This window comes from Tamandua tetradactyla, chromosome 1 (genome assembly GCF_023851605.1).
Source record: "Tamandua tetradactyla isolate mTamTet1 chromosome 1, mTamTet1.pri, whole genome shotgun sequence".
In the NCBI taxonomy this organism is placed as follows: domain Eukaryota; kingdom Metazoa; phylum Chordata; class Mammalia; order Pilosa; family Myrmecophagidae; genus Tamandua; species Tamandua tetradactyla.
This window is the reverse complement of record NC_135327.1, coordinates 24,844,653-24,860,355: the sequence shown is the minus strand read 5'-3', so window position 1 is coordinate 24,860,355 and position 15,703 is coordinate 24,844,653. Positions and strand designations below refer to the sequence as shown.

The 15,703-nt window shown below is 36.8% G+C and overlaps 1 protein-coding gene across 3 annotated transcripts in view; it reads right to left on the bottom strand.

Annotated features, from left to right (window-relative positions):
* PTPRA (protein tyrosine phosphatase receptor type A) overlaps positions 1 to 15,703 on the bottom strand; it is a 253,295-nt gene that overhangs the window by 18,710 nt on the left and 218,882 nt on the right. For all 3 annotated transcript variants that reach the window (XM_077112344.1, XM_077112345.1, XM_077112342.1), the window contains one exon: positions 13,910 to 13,946. In XM_077112344.1, coding sequence (XP_076968459.1) covers positions 13,910 to 13,946 — 37 coding nt within the window. The remainder of the gene's footprint in view (positions 1 to 13,909; positions 13,947 to 15,703) is intronic.

Sequence of the window (15,703 nt, the reverse complement as noted above, 5' to 3'; positions counted from 1 at the left end):
AGAGGGCCCAGCCTCTCCAGAACATCAGGTATAGTTCCATCTCCCTACCCCAATTCATATTCTAACATGAAAAAGTTAGAATGGTCATAGCCCAAACAGCCCTAAAGAGAGGCCAAGAAAGATCAAAGGTGATGGTGGAGTTACACAGAGAAGAAAGGATTTAACAAATGAATATGATTGCTGAGTCGTTAAATTGATATCTCTTTTAGTCTCCAGTATCTTAGAGCAGCTAGAAGTAAAAACCTAAAATTGTGGAGTAATAACCCATGCCAAACTCTGAAATATGTTCTACAACTAATTGTGGTGCTGTGCTTTGAAATTTATTACTTTTTTGTATATTTGCTATTTTTCACACACACACAAAAAAGTCAATTGTGATGACAAAAAAAATTTATGACTTCTTGCCTCCTATATTCTGGAGCAGCTAGAAGGAAAATCTGAAGGAATCATATGGTAGCCCACGACAAACTCTGGGATCTGTCCTGTAACTACCTGTAGAAGAGTGCTTTGAAAACTATTGTTTTTTTACCTTCTTGCTTTATATATATGTTGTATTATACAATAAAAGAGTTAAAAAAAAGAAAAGACAATGGGCTCAGAGTTATGGTGAGTTTGAGGTCCAGGTAGTGGTATAATAAAAAGGGATATTACAAGACGAGAACCTGAATGAGAAACCAGGGCTAAAGTAAAGGTTAAGACTTCTGCTTCTAGCTAAGATGGTATAATAAGGACTAGATTTATCCTATCCTCCTGCTTGAAACAACCAAAAGACTGGACCAAATATATGAAAAAATGGCTTTCAAGATATGAGACTCAGGCAGCGCACGAGAGTGATCCCTAAGAGAGAGGGGAAACAAATGGGGTGAGTCCTGTGATTGTCCCAGTTACACCCAGGTGGAGCCTGATAGTTTCCTGAAGTTGAGGAGACAAAGTTGGGTGACAGTGGAGGACAACGTGGCTAAAGTTACAGAGCAGAATAATGGAGGAGAGAAAGATGCAGAGAGATCTGCAGAGGGTCACCTTGAATCTTCAACTGAGTAGTTATCAGAGTTTGCCTGTGATTAAAATACATGAGGCAAGGGGGGTAAAAGCAACCAAAAGAAGTAGAACAATCTCTAGAACTCACACAAATCTGGGACTTCTTCATGTTTCCACCAGCTAGAGCAGAAAAACTTTGAAAATCACACAGCATTTGGTGAATACTTAGAAGGGTAATACTGCCTCAGTAATGGAGCAAAATTAGCTCTTGATTAAAGGCTGCTCTGGTCTCACCTAACAAAGTTTAAAAGCAAGTCTCAAAAGGATCAAACTGCTTCCAAGTAACTCCTTCCCAGAACAAAGCTCAAGAGCATTTATGGGAATACAAAAAATATTCAATATCCAATAAACTAAAATTCACAATGTCTGGTATACAATAAAAATTGCCAAGCATGCAAAGAAGCAGAAAAATACGACCCATAATGAAGAGAAAAATTAATCAATAGAAAAGCAGACTCAGAAATGACACAGATCATAGAAACAGTAGATAAGGACATTTAAAAAGTTAATATATTCCATACAATCAAGAAGGGAGAGGAAAGTATGTGCATGTTAATGAGAGACATGAAAGACACACACATACATACTTGCATCAAACTTATAGAGATGAAACAATATCTGAGATGAAAAATACATTGGGTGGATAAAACAGTGGATTAGAACTTCAGAAAAAAGATTTGTAAACTTGAAGACACAGCAATAGAAACTATCCAAAGGAACACAGAGAGTAAAAAGACTGAAAAATACAGTAAAAAGAGCATCAGTAAGCTATGGCACTTAAAAGTTTAAGAGTCCTAATATGTGTGTAATTGGACCCCCTGAAGGGGGTTGGAGCTTTCTAATAAACTCGATGAAAAATTAATCTTAGACATGCAGATTGAGATAACTGATATCCCCCAAGCATCCCTAGGTGATGTTTATCATTCATTCGTTCATCTGTTTATTTGAAATAATCCAATCATTTAGTAAGTATCTTTTCTACATCAGGACTATACTGGATAGAGGATAAAAAATAAGCATATAACATATAAGGACTCAGGGTTCAGCAGAAGAATCAGAAAACAAACAATGAGAGTTCTGGTTAAATATGGCAGACTGAACAAATGTTTTTATTTTTACTCCTTCCTAAAACTTAGATAAAATGCCAACAAAAGAATAAAAAAGGTATAAACCAACAAGAATAAAGGAAATAGGAGAGGAAATACCAGTGGGAAGGAGATGTAACCCAGTTTTGGAAGCAAGACATCAGACAGAAGCTGTCAACAAGAAGCACACAGATCACCTACCGAAGCTTGGAAAGGTTCAGGAGCCAAAGGAGAGGCTGAAAGCAAGAGGCATGGTACAAAGACTGAAAAAGGAACAACTAGACCTCCAGCTTCCCTTCTTCACTCCAATAGATAACGTATGCTTGATTCTCTGGAGAAAACGGAATTGGAAAGGTTTCAGGGTTCAGACCACCACACACAGATAACTGGTGTGGGGTGCAGTTTGCGACACACTGGAAATGGGAGATTGAGTGAAAGCATGCATATGAATGATGAAAATCCCAGGCATTTGAACACTCAGAATGTAGTTGAAGCTATTTGGACAGCAAATTGGAGGATTCTTTTCTAGAAAAAATGACTGCCCAAGAGAATCCTCCCCCAAATTACAAGGGTTCACTTGGTCATCAAGTAGGGAAGCCTAGCTATAGAAAATCCCTGCTCAGGTGTTTCCAAAAAGCTTTAAGTGTATCATACTTAAATATGAGAGGTTCTACTTCTGGTAATGATCTAGCAAACTCCTATTGAACCAACCTTCTTGCAGATAACTACTATTAACTCTTGACAAAAATAAAAAACTAATTACTCAAAAGCAGGCAAATCCTGGATGGAGGTTGACACTTAGCCTGAGTCAAAGTGTCTCAGTTAGTCTCCGTCTATACACACTGGGATAAACGCCCAGTTTCAATAGCTTGAAGAATTAGGAGCCAGAGGTCAAAGGACTCACAGGAGCTGGAAAGTGAGGGAGGAGACCATGGAGAGAGCCAGGAGGGAGGATAGAAGGGAGGAAGTCCAAAATCTACATTTTAATGCTGTCCAAATATCTGACTCCTAAACAATGAATCTGTGGGACTGAATTGAATTGATATTGCATCTGCTGCCTGCCTCAGGGTAGACCGTATGAAGTCTCAGTTTGGTTAACTGTCAACTAAAATACAAATACCAATACTGTTAGAAGAACATAACGGGATCTACCATTTCTACAATGTATTAATCATAACATAGATGATACAATCCCAAATTACTCAGTGTATGAATAACTAGGAAAACACGACCCACATTCAAGAAATAGAGACCAACCCTAAGATGACTCAAATATTGAAATTAGCAGAAAAGGAATGTTTTTTTGGGGGGGGAGTGCATGGTCCAGGAATTGAACCCAGGTCTTCCACATGGAAGGTGAGCATTCTACCATTGAACCACCAGAAAATGAATTTTTTTTTTTAATCTTTTTTTTTTATTATTAATTAAAAAAAGAATTAACAAAACAATTAGAAATCATTCCAATCTACATGTACAATCAGTAATTCTTAATAACATCACATAGTTGCATATTCATCATTTCTTAGTACATTTGCATCGATTTAGAAAAAGAAATAAAAAGACAACAGAATAAGAATTAAAACAATAATAGAAAGAAAAAAAACAAAAAAAACAAAAACAAAAAACCTATACCTCACATGCAGCTTCATTCAGTGTTTTAACATAATTGCATTACAATTGGGTAGTATTGTGCTGTCCATTTCTGAGTTTTTATATCCAGTCCCGTTGTACAGTCTGTATCCCTTCATCTCCAATTATCCCTTCTCTCTCTTTTTTTTTTTTAATTAACGGAAAAAAAGAAATTAACCCAACATTTAGAGATCATACCATTCTACACATGCAATCATTAATTCTTAACATCATCACATAGATGCATGATCATCATTTCTTAGTACATTTGCATTGGTTTAGAAGAACTAGCAACATAACCGAAAAAGATATAGAATGTTAATATAGAGAAAAAAATAAAAGTAATAATAGTAAAATCAAAACAAAACAAAACAAAACAAAACAAAAACCTATAGCTCAGATGCAGCTTCATTCAGTGTTTTAACATGATTACTTTACAATTAGGTATTATTGTGCTGTCCATTTTTTAGTTTTTGTATCTAGTCCTGTTGCACAGTCTGTATCCCTTCAGCTTCAATTACCCATTGTCTTACCCTGTTTCTAACTCCTGCTGAACTCTGTTACCAATGACATATTTCAAGTTTATTCTCGAATGTCCGTTCACATCAGTGGGACCATACAGTATTTGTCCTTTAGTTTTTGGCTGGATTCACTCAGCATAATATTCTCTAGGTCCATCCATGTTATTACATGGTTCATAAGTTTATCTTGTCTTAAAGCTGCATAATATTCCATCGTATGTATATACCACAGTTTGTTTAGCCACTCTTCTGTTGATGGAGATTTTGGCTGTTTCCATCTCTTTGCAATTGTAAATAATGCTGCTATAAACATTGGTGTGCAAATGTCCGTTTGTGTCTTTGCCCGTAAGTCCTTTGAGTAGATACCTAGCAATGGTATTGCTGGGTCGTATGGCAATTCTATATTCAGCTTTTTGAGGAACCGCCAAACTGCCTTCCACAGTGGTTGCACCCTTTGACATTCCCACCAACAGTGGATAAGTGTGCCTCTTTCTCCGCATCCTCTCCAGCACTTGTCATTATCTGTTTTGTTGATAATGGCCATTCTGGTGGGTGTGAGATGATATCTCATTGTGGTTTTGATTTGCATTTCTCTAATGGCCAGGGACATTGAGCATCTCTTCATGTGCCTCTTGGCCATCTGTATTTCCTCTTCTGAGAGGTGTCTGTTCAAGTCTTTTTCCCATTTTGTAATTGGGTTGGCTGTCTTTTTGTTGTTGAGATGAACAATCTCTTTATAAATTCTGGATACTAGACCTTTATCTGATATATCATTTCCAAATATTGTCTCCCATTGTGAAGGCTGTCTTTCTACTTTCTTGATGAAGTTCTTTGATGCACAAAAGTGTTTAATTTTGAGGAGTTCCCATTTATTTATTTCCTTCTTCAGTGCTCTTGCTTTAGGTTTAAGGTCCATAAAACCGCCTCCAGTTGTAAGATCCATAAGATATCTCCCAACATTTTCCTCTAACTGTTTTATGGTCTTAGACCTAATGTTTAGATCTTTGATCCATTTTGAGTTAACTTTTGTATAGGGTGTGAGAGATGGGTCTTCTTTCATTCTTTTGCATATGGATATCCAGTTCTCTAGGCACCATTTATTGAAGAGACTGCTCTGTCCCAGGTGAGTTGGCTTGACTGCCTTATCAAAGATCAAATGTCCATAGATGAGAGGGTCTATATCTGAGCACTCTATTCGATTCCATTGGTCGATATATCTATCTTTATGCCAATACCATGCTGTTTTGACCACTGTGGCTTCATAATATGCCTTAAAGTCAGGCAGCGCGAGACCTCCAGCTTCGTTTTTTTTCCTCAAGATGTTTTTAGCAATTCGGGGCACCCTGCCCTTCCAGATAAATTTGCTTATTGGTTTTTCTATTTCTGAAAAATAAGTTGTTGGGATTTTGATTGGTATTGCATTGAATCTGTAAATCAATTTAGGTAGGATTGACATCTTAACTATATTTAGTCTTCCAATCCATGAACACGGTATGCCCTTTCATCTATTTAGGTCTTCTGTGATTTCTTTTAGCAGTTTTTTGTAGTTTTCTTTATATAGGTTTTTTGTCTCTTTAGTTAAATTTATTCCTAGGTATTTCATTCTTTTAGTTGCAATTGTAAATGGGATTCGTTTCTTGATTTCCCCCTCAGCTTGTTCATTACTAGTGTATAGAAATGCTACAGATTTTTGAATGTTGATCTTGTAACCTGCTACTTTGCTGTACTCATTTATTAGCTCTAGTAGTTTTGTTGTGGATTTTTCCGGGTTTTCGACGTATAGTATCATATCGTCTGCAAACAGTGATAGTTTTACTTCTTCCTTTCCAATTTTGATGCCTTGTATTTCTTTTTCTTGTCTAATTGCTCTGGCTAGAACCTCCAACACAATGTTGAATAATAGTGGTGATAGTGGACATCCTTGTCTTGTTCCTGATCTTAGGGGGAAAGTTTTCAATTTTTCCCCATTGAGGATGATATTAGCTGTGGGTTTTTCATATATTCCCTCTATCATTTTAAGGAAGTTCCCTTGTATTCCTATCTTTTGAAGTGTTTTCAACAGGAAAGGATGTTGAATCTTGTCGAATGCCTTCTCTGCATCAATTGAGATGATCATGTGATTTTTCTGCTTTGATTTGTTGATATGGTGTATTACATTAATTGATTTTCTTATGTTGAACCATCCTTGCATACCTGGGATGAATCCTACTTGGTCATGATGTATAATTCTTTTAATGTGTTGTTGGATACGATTTGCTAGAATTTTATTGAGGATTTTTGCATCTGTATTCATTAGAGAGATTGGTCTGTAGTTTTCTTTTTTTGTAATATCTTTGCCTGGTTTTGGTATGAGGGTGATGTTGGCTTCATAGAATGAATTAGGTAGTTTTCCCTCCACTTCGATTTTTTTGAAGAGTTTGAAGAGAATTGGTACTAATTCTTTCTGGAACGTTTGGTAGAATTCACATGTGAAGCCATCTGGTCCTGGACTTTTCTTTTTAGGAAGCTTTTGAATGACTAATTCAATTTCTTTACTTGTGATTGGTTTGTTGAGGTCATCTATGTCTTCTTGAGTCAAAGTTGGTTGTTCATGTCTTTCCAGGAACCCGTCCATTTCCTCTAAATTGTTGTATTTATTAGCGTAAAGTTGTTCATAGTATCCTGTTATTACCTCCTTTATTTCTGTGAGGTCAGTAGTTATGTCTTCTCTTCCATTTCTGATCTTATTTATTTGCATCCTCTCTCTTCTTCTTTTTGTCAATCTTGCTAAGGGCCCATCAATCTTATTGATTTTCTCATAGAACCAACTTCTGGCCTTATTGATTTTCTCTATTGTTTTCATGTTTTCAATTTCATTTATTTGTGCTCTAATCTTTGTTATTTCTTTCCTTTTGCTTGCTTTGGGGTTAGCTTGCTGTTCTTTCTCCAGTTCTTCCAAATGGATAGTTAATTCCTGAATTTTTGCCTTTTCTTCTTTTCTGATATAGGCATTTAGAGCAATAAATTTCCCTCTTAGCACTGCCTTTGCTGCGTCCCATAAGTTTTGATATGTTGTGTTTTCATTTTCATTCGCCTCGAGGTATTTACTAATTTCTCTTGCAATTTCTTCTTTGACCCAGTCGTTGTTTAGGAGTGTGTTGTTGAGCCTCCACGTATTTGTGAATTTTCTGGCACTCTGCCTATTATTGATTTCCAACATCATTCCTTTATGGTCCGAGAAAGTGTTGTGTAAGATTTCAATCTTTTTAAATTTGTTAAGACTTGCTTTGTGACCCAGCATATGGTCTATCTTTGAGAATGATCCATGAGCACTTGAGAAAAAGGTGTATCCTGCTGTTGTGGGATGTAATGTCCTATAAATGTCTATTAAGTCTAGTTCATTTATAGTAATATTCAGATTCTCTATTTCTTTGTTGATCCTCTGTCTAGATGTTCTGTCCCTTGATGAGAGTGGTGAGTTGAAGTCTCCAACTATTATGGTATATGAGTCTATTTCCCTTTTCAGTGTTTGCAGTATATTCCTCACGTATTTTGGGGCATTCTGATTCGGTGCGTAAATATTTATGATTGTTATGTCTTCTTGTTTAATTGTTCCTTTTATTAGTATATAGTGTCCTTCTTTGTCTCTTTTAACTGTTTTACATTTGAAGTCTAATTTGTTGGATATTAGTATAGCCACTCCTGCTCTTTTCTGGTTGTTATTTGCATGAAATATCTTTTCCCAACCTTTCACTTTCAACCTATGTTTATCTTTGGGTCTAAGATGTGTTTCCTGTAGACAGCATATAGAAGGATCCTGTTTTTTAATCCATTCTGCCAATCTATGTCTTTTGATTGGGGAATTCAGTCCATTGACATTCAGTGTTATTACTGTTTGGATAATATTTTCCTCTAACATTTTGCCTTTTGTATTATATACATCATATCTGATTTTCCTTCTTTCTACACTCTTTTCCATATCTCTCTCTTCTGTCTTTTTGTATCTGACTCTAGTGCTCCCTTTAGTATTTCTTGCAGAGCTGGTCTCTTGGTCACAAATTCTTTCAGTGACTTTTTGTCTGAGAATGTTTTAATTTCTCCCTCATTTTTGAAGGATAATTTTGCTGGATATAGGAGTCTTGGTTGGCAGTTTTTCTCTTTTAGTATTTTAAATATATCATCCCACTGTCTTCTAGCTTCCATGGTTTCTGCTGAGAAATCTACACAAAGTCTTATTGGGTTTCCCTTGTATGTAATGGATTGTTTTTCTCTTGCTGCTTTCAAGATCTTCTCTTTCTCTTTGACCTCTGACATTCTAACTAGTAAGTGTCTTGGAGAACGCCTATTTGGGTCTAATCTCTTTGGGGTGCGCTGCACTTCTTGGATCTGTAATTTTAGGTCTTTCATAAGAGTTGGGAAATTTTCAGTGATAATTTCTTCCATTAGTTTTTCTCCTCCTTTTCCCTTCTCTTCTCCTTCTGGGACACCCACAACACGTATATTTGTGCGCTTCATATTGTCCTTGAGTTCCCTGATACCCTGTTCAAATATTTCCATTCTTTTCCCTATAGTTTCTGTTTCTTTTTGGAATTCAGATGTTCCATCCTCCAAATCACTAATTCTATCTTCTGTCTCTTTAAATCTATCATTGTAGCTATCCATTATTTTTTCTATGTTTGCTACTTTATCCTTCACTTCCATAAGTTCTGCGATTTGTTTTTTCAGTTTTTCTATTTCTTCTTTATGTTCAGCCCATGTCCTCTTCATGTCCTCCCTCAATTTATCGATTTCATTTTTGAAGAGGTTTTCCATTTCTGTTCGTATATTCAGCATTAGTTGTCTCAGCTCTTGTGTCTCATTTGAGCTATTGGTTTGTTCCTTTGACTGAGCCATATTCTCAATCTTTTGAGCGTGGACAGTTATCTTCTGCTGCTGGCGTCTGGGCATTTATTCAGATTTCTCTTGGTGTTGGACCCAGCAAGGTTGTAATATTTTTCTGTGAAATCTCTGGGTTCTGTTTTTCTTATCCTGCCCAGTAGGTGGCGCTCGTGGCACACGTTTGTCTGCGGGTCCCACCAGTAAAAGGTGCTGTGGGACCTTAAACTTTGGAAAACTCTTGCCGTCCTGGGGGTTCGCTAGCCGAAGCGGCTTGAGCCGGCCCGCGGTCCGAACGCAGGGAGGGTTGCTGGTCGCCGCAGCCAGGGAAAGAGCCTGTCCGAATTTCCTAGTCGGCCCTGGGCAACAAGCGTGGCGGGAGGGCGCCAGCGGCAGCGGCCCGCCCGAGAGAGTGCACGTTCCCCGGGAGTCACGGGTTTGGAAGGGGCCTCCCCCACCCGTCACCGTTCTCCGCGGCCTGGGGGTTTCCGATCCAATTCTCTCAGTTGGTCCGGGGGCTGCGCTTGGTGTGGGCGCCAGCCGTCTTTGTTTCAGGGGACCGCCTCTTCAATTCTCCCAGCCGGCCCGGGAAGGGGGAAGGGAGTAACTCCGGCCGCTTGCCACCCCGCCCGGTAAGAACCGCGCGCCTCGGCGATCTCACCCGAGCTGCTTCTCTCAGCCAGCCAGCCGTTCCAGGATGGGGTACGCTGTCTTTTTTATCTCTGTTGTGGCTTTGGGCGCTTTCTGTATCGTTTCTACTCCCCTAGTAGGTGTCCTGGAGAAGAAACTAAGATCCGCGCGTCTTACTAAGCCGCCATCTTCCAGGAAGTCAGAAAATGAATTTTTAAAAGGCATGTTCAAGGAGAATGAAAAGATAGGAAATCTCATCCAAGAAACAAAAACTATTTTAAAAAATGGCAATTTCTAAACTGGAAAACACAACATCTGAAATAACAAAAATCACTGGATGGGCTTAATAGCAATTTGAAGATGACAAAAGAATCAGTGAACTTGAAGACAGAAAATAAAAGGTATTCAATTTGAAGAACAGAGAGAAGATAGAAAATGAACAGAGTCCCAAAGACTGCAGGTCTAGATCAAAAGATCTAACATACATGTAAATGAAATCCCGAAGAGAGAGGAGAAAAAGATTGGGCAGACAAAATGTTTGAAGAAATAGTTGCCAGAATTCCCCCAGATTTGGCATATAAGTTAAATGTACAATTTCAAGAACCTCAGTGATTCCCAAGCATGATAAATACAGTATCTAGGTACAACACAGTCAAACTGGTGAAAATAAAAAATAAAGATAAAACTTAAAGCAGCCAGAGGAAACTGATATACTACATAGAATAAAAATGAGTTAATGACATTCTTATCAGGAGAAAATGGAGGTCAGAAGTCAGTAGAACACCTTTAAAGTAGTGAAAGAAAACAAAAAATAAACAAATGTGTAACCCCATAATCCTATATTCAGTGAAAAGATTCTTCAATAAAGACATTTTAAATAAAAGAAAATGAAGACAATTTGTTGTCAGCAGATCTACAATATAGTTAACGCTAAACCCGGTGCCTGCCCAACTTAAAGAAAAAAAAAAAAGAGAGAGACAATACTAAAGGAAGGTCTTCAGGATGAAAGGCAATAATAGATGGAAACTCAGATCTTCAGAAAGCAAGAAAATGGTAAATGGTAAAAGACTTTTCTTTCTAATTGATGGCTTAAACTATATCATTGTATCATGAAGTTTAATTGTATAATGAATGTAGATGGAATATATATGAAAACTACAATATAAAGGTCAGAAGGGGGAGAAATGGACCTATATTGTTACATTTTATATGAATTGGTACAGTATTAATACTTTAATAAGAAGGCCAAGGATTTCTAGACTTTTTAGAAAGCTTTTAATGAAAGACAGAGACCAAAATCAACATAAAAAAGGAAATTAGATATAATAGAGGGAGTAGAATAAAAATTTTAAAATTCAATAAATATATAAAATTCACCCATATATTCATTCATCAAGTCCATGGAAACAAGAAAGGATGTAATGAGAAAAATAATAAAAAACGAGAAAGCTTTTTGAAATTAAAAATATGATAATCAACATAAAACCAGCAACAGAAGATTGGAAGAGAAATTTGATGAAGTCCTTTAAAAAAAGTAGAGCAAATATCTGGATGATTACATGGTATGTGAATATATAATATATCATTAAAAAATAAATAATTAAAAAAAAAAAAGTAGGACAAAAAGAAGATGGGACTATTTGGGAAGTCCCAAGATGGGGACTTACTGGGAAAGACAAGTAAGGGACCAGAATCTAAAGAGGTGGAGGACAGGTCAAGGAAGCCTTGTCTTACAGAGAATGGAATATCATTGTAAGATTTTCACTAGAGCCCTGACAACGGTTTTACATTGAGAAAGGCCAATTTGGTGGTAGGAATGCAAGGAGCAAGGCTGGAGTCTGGATTATTGTAACAGACCTGGAAGAAAAGATGGGAGTAAGGCAGTGTGGCACAGAAGATAAACTTTAGAGACAGAAACAAGAGAACTAGTCATATGTAGAGTGAGGGATGAGTAGAAGAGCAGGATGATCACAAATTTGGCTTGGTTGATTAGGTGGATTAAATTCCAGTCATTGTGACAATTAGAGAAAACAGGAGGAAAAACTGTTAAGGAATTAATGAAGAGTCATGTTTTAGTTTCCAACATGCTGAATCTAAGGAGTCTGGGGGTATCTAGGTGAAGTTGTACAAAATTCATTAGAAAATGTGGTTCAGGAGCTCAAGAGATACAGCAGCTAGTGGAACAGAGGTGGGTATAGAGGAAGGTCTAAAAAAGAATAGAGGGGGAGAAGAAAACAAGGGGCCAAACCCAGAATGCTGGGGATCCTCAGTATTATTCAAGTTAGATAGACTAGGAAGGAGACTAAAGAGGAATGGATGGAGAGACGGGAGAAGAACTCTGAGAACATGGAGCCATGAAAGTGACATATAGAGTTTCAAAGAAGTGGTCATCCATAAATTTAGGGAGAAACTGTATTTAAGGGACAGAAGGAGAAATAAAAGTCAGAGTAGGAACATTTAGAGAAATGAGAAAATCAAGAGAACTGATTGTCAAGAAATAATGAAGTACTTTGGACAGGTTCAAGAGATTCTGAGAAAAGGACTATCAGGAAGTCATAGGAAATCTTAATTCAACAAATATTTTTCTGTCAAGAAGGCCCAGGATAAATAGAGATTAAGAGACTGCACATGGCTGATGGTGCCAAAATCTTCACTGAGAAGGCAGGTGTATCTGAACAGGACCTTGGAGGATGGACCTGAACTGACCCAGTGAAACAGAGGAAGAGAAAGCTGGAGTCTCAATGGAAAGACCCCGTTGGGAGACTGCAAGGGTGAAGAGGGTGTGAGGCCTTCCCTGACCATCTTATTTTATTCTCCATCAGGGCACTGTAAAAAGAACTTTCTACAATGATGAAAACGTTTTACAACTACATTAATATGGTAGCCTATAACCACAGATGAAATGTAGTTAGTATGACTGAGGACTTAATTTTAAATTTTATTTAATTTTAAGTAATAAAAATTTAAATTTTAAATAGCCACATGTGATTGTAGCTACTATAATGAACAGCATAGCCACTTACCAAAATTTATGTTACTATATTTACTTGCTATAAACAACGAATAGCTCCAAAATGTCAGGGATCATATCCTATTTTATTGCCCTACATATCCCCACCAATTAGGTGAGTGCCTAGCACATAGAAGGTGGTCAATGAATACTTTTTGAAAGACTGAATGAAATGGGCTTTGATGGACTACAATAACATCATTTATCTCTTTTTAAAAAAATAATGCCATCAAGAATGGCCTTGATAATGCAGTTAAACTGGTTAACTTCATTAATTACCTTTTTTTGGTTTATTTTTTTAAGTCTGTCTTCAAAGTACAACTAATGTGATTAATTGTGCCTTTAACAAAATCATTTACTATTTAAACAAGTTCAATATCTAAGACATTTTCATCAACTAAATTAGGAAAGGGGAAAGAATTTCAAGATACAGACCAGGAACATCACAAAATACACATGTAATTACTACTTTTAAACTTTTAAAATTTCAAGAAAACAAATATAAGTACTCTAGAAATATTGCTATTCTGGATTATATTAGTTCCCTTTAATTACTATAAAAATCAAGGTAATTTTGCTGGTGTCTCAAGGGTAGGGAAAGTTGTTAGAGTAGCAAGCTACAGAAATGTCTGCAGAACATGTGCAGGACCATGACACTGGGTTCCTATTCTAAGGGCTTCTAGACTACTTACCTGCAAATAAGAGTGAAGCTCAGGCCCATGAGTTGAAGGAAAAGAAGAATCAGCTGGAAACCCTGTGAGGGGTGCAAGCCTCTCTAGAGACTGACTCTAAGTTTGAACTTTGAGCAGCCTGGCTACAACTTAGGAATTCCAACTACCCCAAGGACAGAACACCTCACTAAACTATGTTTTGTGTATGCATGGGTATAGTATATGAAGCTTCTCCAGTTTTTTTTTTATACAAATATACAAAAGGATATATATCATATATATCCTGGATACTAAATCATAATGACGAAGGCCCTTAGCTGTAAACTTGGAAGGCAGATTACATTTCTTTCAGGTAGTAATAATTACAGAAAAGCATTCTGATTAATCTACTTATTAGCATTTGAAAGAAAAACTCAAAATCATTATGGGCTCAGGGTTGAAACCAAGAGTAAAGAGCTGTCATCACTTTACCTTGTGCAGCAATGAATTTGTTTTTTTCTTGGTAGCCCTGTGGGGAAGAAAAAGAAGATGACAACCAAATACAGATAGGAATGAAATTTTGGAGTCCGACACCTAACCAATTAACAAAGTCTCCCTATGAGAAGGATTAGACAATTGACAAGGGTTTCCATTCTAGAAATTGCTAAGAGATTAGCTTTGGATGGCAGGAATCAAAGACTATAAAACTCAAATGATTTAAGTGGTCTTCTCAAAGTGAATTACTCATGAATACTGGTATAATGTACAAATATCAACTCTTAGAACAGACCATGTCTCGTTTAGTTTATTAGCAGCTGATAATGTAAGTTTTAGAGTTAATATATATAACAATCCTCTAAGGCAGAAGCATATCTGTTAGTCCCAGGGATGAAGCTGGGCCTACAATAGGAAGGAAAAAGGGTTCTTTTCTTTTTCTTCTTTTTTGGTGTTGGGGACAGTTTACATTTAAAGCCTATTTTGTCTGATACCAATGGAGCTACTCCTACTTTCTTTTAGTTACAGCTTGTATAGAAGCTCTTTTTCCATCCTTTCACTTTCAATCTGTGTCCTTGGATCTAAGATGCATCTCTTGTAAGCAGCATACAGATGGATTATATTTTTTATCCATTCTGCCAGTCTCTATCTTTTAATTGGTGAGTTTAGTCCATTAATGTTCAAAGTTATTACTGTAAAAGCAGCTCTTGACTCTACCATCTTATCCTTTAGTTTCTATTAGTCAGATCTACATATTCTTTTCCTTCTCTCTTTTTTATCCTGTAAATTACCATTACTCTTATTCTTCAATTCTCTGCCATCCTACAGACCTCCCTATCCTGCATTTTTTTCCAGCTGACAGGACTCTCTTTACTATTCTTGTAGGGCGGGTCTCCTGTTGACTATTTCTCTCAATCTTTGTTTGTCTTTGAAGATTTTCTCTCTCCCTCAGTTTTGAAGGAGAACTTGGCTGGATAAGGACTTCTTGCCTGAAAGGCTTTCTCAGTCAGGATCTTAAATATATCATATCACTGCCTTCTTGCCTTCTTGGTACCCACTGAATAGCTCATAAGTCCAAAGTCAGTCTTACATGTTTTCTGTTGTATGTAGTAGATTGCTTTTCTTGTGCTGCTTTCATGACTTTATTTCTTTTCAACACCTGATAGCTTGATCAATACATGTCTTGGAGTAGGCCTATTCAGATTTATTCTATTTGGAGTTCACTGGGCCTCTCGGATTTACATATTTATGTCTTTTATAAGAAGTGGGAAGTTTTCCATGATTAAATCTTCAAAAAACTTTCCTAGCCCTTTACTCTTTTTGGACACCAATGATTTGTATATTTATATGCCTCTTGCTTTCCATCATTTCCCTAAGATCCAATTGCATTTTTCTATCTTTTTTGCTATTTGTTCTTTTGCGTGCTCTAGTTCAACTGTTCTGTCTTCTAGCTCACTTATTTTTCCTTCTGCTTCTTTGAATCTGTATCATGTGTCTCTAGTATATTTCTGATTTGGTCTACTGTATCTTTCATTTCTGTGAGATGTGCCATTTTCTATTTAATCTTTTGAATTCTTCTTTATGCTCTCTAGTATCTTCCTGATATCCTTTATTTCCTTATAAATATCCTTGAGTAGTTCCAAATTCTGTGTCCTCTCTGGAATTTTGATTGGTCATTTGGTTGGGCCATTTCTGCTTGGATCTTCACATGCTTTGTGATTTTCTGTTGTGTTCGGGGCACTTAATTATCTTGATATGTTTATTTTTCAAGTTGATTTCCTTCACTCATCT